At 44.3% G+C, this 9,813-nt stretch overlaps 1 protein-coding gene across 1 annotated transcript; it reads left to right on the top strand.

Annotated features, from left to right (window-relative positions):
* The first annotated feature begins 320 nt into the window (after nucleotides 1-320).
* On the top strand, nucleotides 321-9,063 carry LOC117413032 (probable ATP-dependent RNA helicase DDX41). Its single transcript, XM_058997119.1, has 17 exons — nucleotides 321-596; nucleotides 1,010-1,111; nucleotides 1,575-1,728; nucleotides 2,004-2,078; nucleotides 2,298-2,358; nucleotides 2,555-2,691; nucleotides 3,010-3,082; nucleotides 3,353-3,506; nucleotides 3,816-3,952; nucleotides 4,287-4,449; nucleotides 5,538-5,669; nucleotides 5,763-5,834; nucleotides 6,361-6,457; nucleotides 6,944-7,093; nucleotides 7,340-7,411; nucleotides 7,748-7,858; nucleotides 8,322-9,063. The coding sequence occupies exons 1-17, from the start codon at nucleotides 570-572 to the stop codon at nucleotides 8,456-8,458; spliced, it is 1,854 nt and encodes a 617-aa protein (XP_058853102.1). The 5' UTR covers nucleotides 321-569; the 3' UTR covers nucleotides 8,459-9,063.
* Nucleotides 9,064-9,813: the final 750 nt, after the last annotated feature.

Below are 9,813 nucleotides of genomic sequence, written 5' to 3'. Positions count from 1 at the left end.
TGCACTTTGACCACCATGTCTCAGTGAAACACTCCTTGAGATGCAGACTTCATATTGCACTGGAGGTTTTATATAACAGCGGACAACTGTATCCATCCTTTTCAACACAATCAACCAAAGAATCACATTCATATCCCAGTTTATCCATCCAATCCAAAAAAAAAAAAAAAAAAAAACATCAATCGCGCATAAGATGTAACAACCGTCCACAGAAAAAACAAACACATTTCGGTGCTATACCTGCTACAGGGATACAGTAATAGTGATAAAGTAGCCCTACTACTACGCGCACATGGCCTGGCTTGATTTCTGCCACTTCGGTGGCAGGAACTGAGTAGAATTTCGCGTTTTTGTTCTATTCAGTGGAACGTTCTTGAGATGGTTGGACCTATCCGACCACCGTAGTACAAGCAGGACATTCCCACAACAACGTGAGACTGACGCACACAAGGCACTTTCGGTTGTGTAGGGAAAATAAATCACATTGTAAACATACACATTGAGCATAGGGAAGACGTTTCTATTTGTATTGTGTACTGGAAGTCCTGTTTGGTAGATCTGAATCAGAGATGGAGACGGAGAGCAGAGAGCGGAAGGCGAGTACTGCTGCGCGGTGTTGTTTATGTTTCTGGTATTTAGTACAGTGGCGGTTACAGTGTTGTAACTTCATTCACAAGTTGTGTTACTGTAAACCGATTTTCATATTATTTTCTTCGAGTTTCCTGCAGAGTGAGTCTTTCAAAGTTACCGATTACAGTTACAGATTAATTAAACGTGCAGGGTAATCGAGCAGCGGAGAATATTAATTATTATGATTCTTACACATTTCACAAATGGTATGCACTTGGAGTCTTATTTCCACTCTAGCGTTATGTGCTCGAGTTGGCACAGAACTAGCTAATCCTAAAGTCTGTGTGGTTGGCACTGAACTAGCTAATCCTAAAGTCTGTGTGGTTGGCACTGAACTAGCTAATCCTAAAGTTTGTTTCTGTGTGTTTTGTTTTTACAGAGGGCCCACGTTGAGGATGAGGAGGAGCAGGGATCCGTGGAGTCGGAGGATGATAAAGATTATGTCCCTTATGTCCCTGTCAAGCTGAGGAAACAGCAAATGGTAAACTGTCTAATGTCTGAACACCACTGTATGGCCTGTGGTACATTCATACTGAGGACCACACTTCCTGGTCAAGCACTTTGTGTCCTTCAAGGGGCATGTGGTGGTGTTGTTCACCTGGATTAAAAGTGCCAAGAAATGTAACCCACATTTAAAAACATCTAAAATATCCAAATGGAGAACACATTGGGTCTCATGTTTTCATTGATATGGAAACACATTGGGTCTCATGTTTTCATTGATATGGAAACACACTGGGTCTCATGTTTTCATTATAGGCATTGCTAAATTCTGTGTTGGTGTTAAATAGGAGAATTTGAACTATGATAGGAAAGTATAAGATGCTGCTTCCCCCAGTGGCTATTTCTTATTAATGCATTGCACATGTAAAGATTGCGCTGGTTTTGATGGCTGTGAGTAACGCTGCCCGCTGCTATGTGTGTGTGTGTGTGTGTGTGTTCAGATGCAGAAGCTGCTGCGTCTCCGAGGGAAGGGCTTGACCGACGAGGAGCTGAGAGACAGCGGCAGTGAGCACAGGGACGATGAGGAGGGCCTGGGCCCACGCTCCAACGTCAGCCTGCTGGACCAGCACCAGCACCTGAAGGAGAAGGCAGAAGGTATGGACCAGCAAGGACCTGCTGTTTACTCTGGGCTTACTCATCATGATGGAGAAAAGCTTCATTGCTCTAATACAACCCCTGTGTTTTCACAGAACTAGGGTCACCGTTTAAAGAAACAATTTGTGTTCAGTTAAACGGCTCATCTTAAAGCCATCTTTAGATCAGATGGGACCAAAGATGCCTAGAATTTGACAATGCATATGCCAGATTTCTTCCTGGTTAGATTAGTAAACAAACAACTGACTGCTAATCTATTCTTTTTAATCTTTAAGCTCGTAAGGAATCGGCTAAAGAGAAGCAGCTGAAGGAGGAGGAGAAGATTCTGGAGAGTGTTGCCGAGGGAAGAGGTGAGTGCCTCGTTTTCAGAAATCAGAAATGTCCTGCAGGTCACGTGTGATCTGGTCGGTTTGAATGTTTGGTTATAGATGAGTCACAATCACAGATTCTAAATGTGCATCCTGTGATAATAGAAAGGGTGCCACTAAAAGGGTAAGGTGTGAGAAAAAGGCAGGAATGATTTTAACCTCGAGAGATCACTAATACTGATGTGTGTGTGTTTTTTTTAGCTTTAATGTCTGTGAAAGAGATGGCTAAAGGCATTACTTATGAAGATCCGATAAAAACAAGGTCAGTGTGCTACTCTATCAGTCCTTTTAAACTGTAGGAGCATTTGGCCTATTCCAAAGAGCCCATAAGGAGTGGTTTCCAGAGTCCTTAATGTTGCTGTAACACGCGTAACGTGGAATGGGCCATCTGAAGTTTAGTGATGTCACAGTCCTGTTCAGTGATGTCACAATGTTCTGTTGCCTTGTGTTTCCTGCAGCTGGAAGGCTCCGCGGTTTATCCTGAGCATGCCGCCAGCTCGTAACGATCGCGTAAGGAAGAAGTACCACATCCTGGTCGATGGGGATGGCATCCCACCACCTATCAAGAGCTTCAAAGAGATGAAGCTGCCTGCAGGTACAGCCGTGCCCGTCAGCTTGGGGGGCATCATATAACAGAACTTCATGAGTTATGTTCTGGTAAAATGCCTCAAATTAAAGTGAATGAAGATCCTGCATTTTATAACTGCAGATCCCTTTATAAGACTGTATAATCAAATGACCTCTTAATGGTAATTGCCATCTGCTGACTTATAGCAAGGTAGCACTGCATATGGGTGCGTTTCTGTTTCTGAACCACACTGTGAGGTGGTAGTGTAGATCGGGTGAGGTGGGCTTGTGGCTGCTTGTAATCTGTCTCTTAGTTCATTTTCACTTTCTCTTTGTCTTTTGGCAGCAATTTTAAGAGGCTTAAAAAAGAAAGGGATTATTCATCCAACACCAATTCAGATCCAGGGAATCCCTACAGTGTAAGTCATGGTGTTTTACTGGCATTTCTTAAACTCTTCAGTATATTTCATTGAACTTTTTACAGTTTTTCTTCACACGAGAGAACTAGTCACTAGGTGGCACAGTGAGTGCGAGTGTATCCTGGTGCTTGTATTATTGTGTGAGATCTTGGGCTGAGCAGTATAGAATAACTGCAGGCCCAGCTGCACATTGCATGTTAGGCTCCTGCTGCAGCTTCTTCATGTTCAGCAGGAGGTGTGGGTTGACCCTGTGTCTGTGTGCTGTGCTAGTTTGTCAGGCAGAGATATGATTGGAATCGCCTTCACCGGCTCTGGAAAGACTCTGGTGTTCACGCTGCCGCTCATCATGTTCTCCTTCGAGCAGGAGAAGAGGCTTCCCTTCTCCAAGAGAGAGGGCCCGTATGGACTCATCATTTGCCCCTCGGTAAGTTCTGCTATGCCCCTGTCTGCTGGAAGAAAGAGAGTGTTGCAAGGAACTGAACCCAAACCCAGCACCAGCATGCCATTACGTGCAGTGTGCTTTCTTTCCTGAATCAGCCCTTAAAGATATTGTTCTGTTATTCTGTAAAGCACCCTCTCTGTTGTTATAATACAACTTCAGCATTAACATAAACTAATTGCGTAACCCAAAACAGACTATATTAGCAAATGGAATCCAGCAAATGGGAACATGCCGATTGGAGTCCCGGCCTTGTGGTTTTCTTGTGATCATTCCTCTCTTCTCCCCTGGCAGAGAGAGCTGGCTCGGCAGACCCATGGCATCATCGAGTACTATTCCCGGCTCCTGCAGGAGGAGGGGGCCCCTGAACTGCGCTGCGCCCTGTGCATCGGGGGCATGTCCGTCAAGGAGCAGATGGAAGTGGTCAACCAGTAAGTGTGCATTAATATCCAGCGATGGCTTCCAGTCTACAAAGAGATGGCTTCAGAATGTGAATCCTTGTTACCCGAGTGGGAGATACCGCGCTCTTGTTGCAGCCCCACTTCTTATCGTAGTACGCTTCATCCATCCTGTTTTTACTACATTAGTAGAAACTTCAATTCTTGTCATAAACACGAGCTAAAAGAAACTCAAGGAGGCTTGTCTTGTGCCTTCGTCGTGGTTCTACCTTATAGTCTGGCACCGAGTGTTTGTTTTTAAAGTCCTGAATGAAATTGTTGAAGGCAGTGTTGAGAGATTGAGAGGGGTGTCCTTTTCTCTCGTCAGAGGGGTTCACATGATGGTGGCCACTCCCGGGCGGCTGATGGACCTGCTGCAGAAGAAGATGGTGGGGCTGGATATCTGCCGCTACCTGTCACTGGACGAGGCAGACAGGATGATTGACATGGGCTTCGAGGAGGACATCAGGACCATCTTCTCCTACTTCAAGGTAACTCAACTCTCATGGGGGGGGGGGGGGGGGGCAGTGCGGGCAGTTGTTTATAACTAGGGCCATGGAAACGGACTGTGCTAGATGCTTCTAAGATTCAATTTTATCTCTACAGCTTGTGAAATCAGGGATTGCATCTAGTGGCAAAGATGTGACATTCAAGACTGACACCATGATAAATATAAGATCTATTAGTCGTAGTTTTATTATTGTTGCAGACATTTCTATGTAGTTTTCTATGGTTTCTACAGGATAAAAGCTGGTGACGAGTAATGTTAAAAAAAAAAAAAAAAGTTTTTCACGTTAGGCAGTCAAATACACTATTTCCGTGAAATCGTGAATTTTCGATGGCCCTATTTACAACACTACATATACAGAGATGGAAGTACATTGCATAGCAGTTTTGCTACAAGCTTGGTTAGCCACAGGATATGTGCTAACAGGTGTGTCTTCTGAAACTCCAGGAGTGGATTCATTTTCATCTTATTTCCATCTCTGATATTTTTTCTGGAACTCGTTACTGGTCTGCAGTGTTTGAATAGCTCCTTGTGTAACACTTAACCCTCAGTTGTTTCCAAGAATGGCAGGGTTCTGTCTGGCACCCACAATAATGAAACCGTACAAGGGTTAAAAGCTGATAAGGAGTTTGAGGAACTTGTTTCAGAAGAAGCTGTGTTCCGCTGGTTTGACGAAGTGAAGATCATTTTGATAGTGTGCATGCATGATCATTTCTCTGCTGCTGTAAATAAATTCCATCTTTTGGATCAGTTGCCTTCTGGTCCAGAGAAGAGCGTGATCTCACTGTACTGATCCACAGCCTCTTTCAAGCTCTGTGTAGAGTTGAGGGTGCTGGGCAGGGATGAACAGCAACACTGGTTCATTCCAATAAACTCTTAACTGCGAAAATCCTGCTGTAGTTTAAACATTAAAACACAAACCATCCCTCAGATGTTTCCTGGTAGTTCCGATGTAGTGCACCACACCTTGAATTTGGAGGTCCGTATACATTACTGAGTTTTAAAGCTCTGAATGTAAAGCCTCAGTTTCCCTGATGGTACAATACAATCTTGTTTGATCATCCCCTCTAGGGTCAGAGGCAGACTCTGCTCTTCAGTGCCACTATGCCAAAGAAGATCCAGAACTTTGCTAAAAGTGCCCTGGTGAAGCCCATCACTATCAACGTGGGCCGTGCGGGAGCAGCCAGCTTGGACGTCATACAGGTAGGGCTTTGAGCAGCACTGATACAGGGGGCTCTGTTCTTAGCCTTGTAACCTGGAATCTATTCAGAACTGTGTTTGCCTTTATTGTTTTAGGAAGTGGAATATGTGAAAGAGGAAGCAAAGATGGTTTACCTTCTGGAGTGTTTGCAGAAGACTCCACCTCCGGTACGTGGTTCAGTTAGGTTTATTTTTAGTCTTGTTATAATGTTTTTAATGTTTGTGTTGCTGCTGCTGCTGCTGCTTCTGCTTCTGCGTTTTCATGTCACCTTGTTGGAACGTGGACATACAATGTTTAAAAGATAATCGTACAAGAAGATGATTAAAATTAAAAGAATTCAAGCAAACTTTACAGTCAGCACTGAACCCCCCCCCCCTTATAATAGATCATCTGGGGCAGTTACATCATTTTCTAGTATGAAAGCAGTTCAATCGAATACGATGTACACAGCACAGCATGAATGCAGCTGTGAATGCGTTTCACAAAAACAGCGTTTTCCCAGCAGAAATGGCCTTCTGCTTGTAACTCCATCCTGTTTCTGTTTCCACATCAATGCTGATGTTGATTTTCTGTTCCCCCAGTCTCTGTTTATTCAGAGCATCAGTGTTGTTGCCGGAGGGAATTGGTTTGGATATGAGCAGGGCTGCTGCTGTTTCCATTGCCCGGTCCTAAGCGTTTCTCCTTTGTTCACAGGTGCTCATGTTTGCAGAGAAGAAGGCAGATGTAGATGCCATTCATGAGTATCTCCTGCTTAAGGGAGTGGAGGCTGTGGCCATTCATGGAGGAAAAGGTAAGTGGAGCCTGTCCATCACTGCTGTCAAGGCTAGTGCTTATTTATTTATAATCTCTAACTGGGGATGTAGTGGAGGGGTGCGCACACTTCAGAGTTTCATAGATCTAGAGAACTGACTGATCAGTAGATTGCTTCAGATATACTTTGTTTGTCTCAGAATCTCGATACACTTGTATTTTTACATGCAAGTACTGTATGGTGGTGGTAGGTCTTTGTGGTCTGATTTTTGTATTTTCAGCCATCTTACAAACATGAAAAATGATGGTCAATCTGCTGGTGGTTTTCAGCCTTGGTATGCAACGTTAATATTTAGATCTGTTTTGTCAGTTTTAGGTGAATGCTGTAGCCCCGGTCTCTCTAACACCCCTTTAAGCTGCCTCTCTCTTGTTATCTCTTTGTTTCTCAATCCTTCCATCTAAATCTGATTTTTAGATTGGTACATTTGAATAAGCACATGCTGGAGCTTCTCTTGTGTGCTTTCAGATCAGGAGGAGAGAACCAAGGCCATCGAAGCCTTTAAGGAAGGAAAGAAGGATGTGCTGGTGGCCACTGACGTTGCGTCCAAAGGCTTGGATTTCCCAGCTATCCAGCACGTGGTGAACTACGACATGCCAGAGGAGATCGAGAATTACGGTACGAGCGTGCCCAGGCCGCGCTGGCGCGGATAAACCTTAACATTGCTGCTGGAGGTACAGCCGTTAATCGGTTACTGATCGCCATTGCTTTTATTGGGGAGCCTCAACTGCATCACTGATGGGTTAATCGCCCCGGTGTCCTATTTAGAACCTGGCGTATGTATTGTATTACTAGCTCATGCTTGTTGTTTTAGTTGAAGGCTTTCGTGACAGTCCTGTTTTTTAATAATCGTTTTCTCTGCAGTCCACAGAATCGGGCGTACGGGTCGATCTGGAAAGACAGGGATTGCCACGACTTTCATCAACAAAGCCTGCGGTAAGAGCCCAGTTTCTCTGTGCCTCTGGTAAATAGTCTATTGTAGAGGAGACCCAAGAGACAGGCTGAACCACAGGAACTCTGCTTTGCTTACTATAAATTGATCAAACTTCTGCCGGTGTGATTTATATTAGAATAACTTTGCCCTTTTGTAACAAAACCACTGTTAATTTTTTTTTCATTAGAGACTGGTATTCTAGGCCCCTAACATCTGGCCCTCTTTTCTAAGAGATGGGTGTTCACTTCATTGTAGCTTTTTGATCCTTGACTTGAAGCTGATTGACTCGCTGTTTGCGAATCTCCTGTATGTATGTGACTGTGTATTGTTCTTCCTAGACGAGTCTGTGCTAATGGACCTGAAGGCTCTTCTGATTGAGGCGAAGCAGAAGGTCCCCCCTGTGTTGCAGGTGCTGCAGAGTGAAGACGAGACCATGCTGGATATTGGTGGTAAGGGCTCTGAGCTGCTCATTCTGCACTCTCATTGTGGCACACAGCTTACAGCACAGATTGCCACCCTTCCTTTCCCAAGTGTCAAATCTCTCCTGCAGAGGAAATGCAGCATAGCTAACTGAATACACAGCACAGTGAAACTGTCAGCACAGTTCCAATAAAGAGAGGAAGCGAAATTTGAGGTAGTTGAATGTATGTGTATCTTTACTTCCCTAACATGGTGGTTCAGTGGTTAAAGACGGGGGCTTGATACCAGAAGGTCACTGACTCACTTCCTATGCTCCGTCCTTCAGATGAATCATAAAACTGAGGTCTTATTTTAAGTGACTCTACAGCAGGAGTTGTTGTGCATAGTTCACCCTTTAGTCTCTGTAAGTCGCTTTGGATAAAAGCGCCTGCTAAATGACTAATTAATTAAAATAATAACTATGCTGTTTTTTTGTTTGTTTGTTTTTTCCAGGGGAGAGAGGCTGTACCTTCTGCGGAGGTTTGGGTCATCGTATCACAGACTGTCCCAAGCTGGAAGCCATGCAGACCAAACAGGTCAGCAACATCGGACGCAAGGACTACCTGGCGCACAGCTCCATGGACTTCTAGTCATGCCACGTGGACTGGGCTGGGCTGGGCTGGGCTGGATTTTTTTACACTTCTATTTCAAGGACAGAATGACTGTTGGGCTTGCAGCACAGTGGACCTCCCGGTACATGTTTCCGCAGAGCTGGGTGGATTTCTGATATGTACAGTCTGCTCAGCTGTGCCCCACACTGTGTTACTGCTTCACACAGCAACATGTACTGTAGTGTGGAGGGCGTGTCTTATTCCACCTCCCCGGGCAGGGGAACCCCAGTGCCTGACATTGTAACAGAGATGCAGAAACTTTCTGTTTGTCACTGCTGGCTGGACTGGGGTGGGAGCAAAGGCATTTTAAAACCCATTTTATTCCTTTTTGTTTGCTACATCATTTAGACAACATGGTTAGTAAATATTCTTTCACCTGATGGTTGTCCAGTTGTTTTCAATATGTGAAAGCAAATTGATATACCTTTTTTTTTTGTAAGATTATTCAACAGAAATGTATACTGTATACAGTATTTGTGAGTTTCTCTTTGTTAAAGTTGTACAAGGAGGAAAAGTATTTTGTTGAGAAACCTGTTTATGTGGTTTTCAGAAAAGAATAATAAAGGCGTCTCTAATAAACGGCATTCAAGTTAATTCCTGGATCTGCATTCTTCTTGTTTCTTAATCCTGTCGCATAGGAGCCACTTTTATGTACAATCTGTAGTTTCCTCAAGTTAGGTTAGGGGTTACCATACCTGGGAACAGAGCAGCAGCGCCATGTGTTTTGACCCTTGGGTGGTAAAATAAGTCATTTGTTCCCTAACTTCTTTTGAATCTTTGAGGAAGCCTGATTGGGACAGCAGTGTGGTCTGACTGGTCAGTGTGATAGTGACCGCTTGACTCTTTAAGCTGAGTGAGACCAGTCAAATCCTTTCTGCATCTGACTGGCCAGTGTGATAGTGACCTCTTGACTCTCTAAGCTGAGTGGGACCAGTCAAATCCTTTCTGCATCTGACTGGCCAGTGTGATAGTGACCTCTTGACTCTCTAAGCTGAGTGGGACCAGTCAAATCCTTTCTGCATCTGACTGGCCAGTGTGATAGTGACCTCTTGACTCGCTAAGCTGAGTGGGACCAGTCAAATCCTTTCTGCATCTGACTGGCCAGTGTGATAGTGACCTCTTGACTCTCTAAGCTGAGTGGGACCAGTCAAATCCTTTCTGCATCTGACTGGCCAGTGTGATAGTGACCTCTTGACTCTCTAAGCTGAGTGGGACCAGTCAAATCCTTTCTGTGCACATCCTGTACTTCTGCATCTTCTCATTTTTCATGGAAGTGAATAAAGTGGTTACTGAGAAGAAACACACAGTGGAATTTAAACAAAAGGAGAAGTGTC

This window comes from Acipenser ruthenus, chromosome 23, assembly GCF_902713425.1.
Source record: "Acipenser ruthenus chromosome 23, fAciRut3.2 maternal haplotype, whole genome shotgun sequence".
NCBI classification, from domain to species: domain Eukaryota; kingdom Metazoa; phylum Chordata; class Actinopteri; order Acipenseriformes; family Acipenseridae; genus Acipenser; species Acipenser ruthenus.
The sequence above is the reverse complement of the archived record's forward strand: the minus strand, read 5'-3'. Positions and strand labels throughout refer to the sequence as shown.

Bases quoted from the DNA above. Each gene is read 5' to 3' on its own strand.
- LOC117413032 (XM_058997119.1), top strand. From the start codon at position 570: ATGGAGACGGAGAGCAGAGAGCGGAAG. The intron at 3,507-3,815 runs GTAAGTTCTGCT...CTCCCCTGGCAG, and splicing joins GACTCATCATTTGCCCCTCG to AGAGAGCTGGCTCGGCAGAC. The intron at 7,412-7,747 runs GTAAGAGCCCAG...TGTTCTTCCTAG, and splicing joins TTTCATCAACAAAGCCTGCG to ACGAGTCTGTGCTAATGGAC.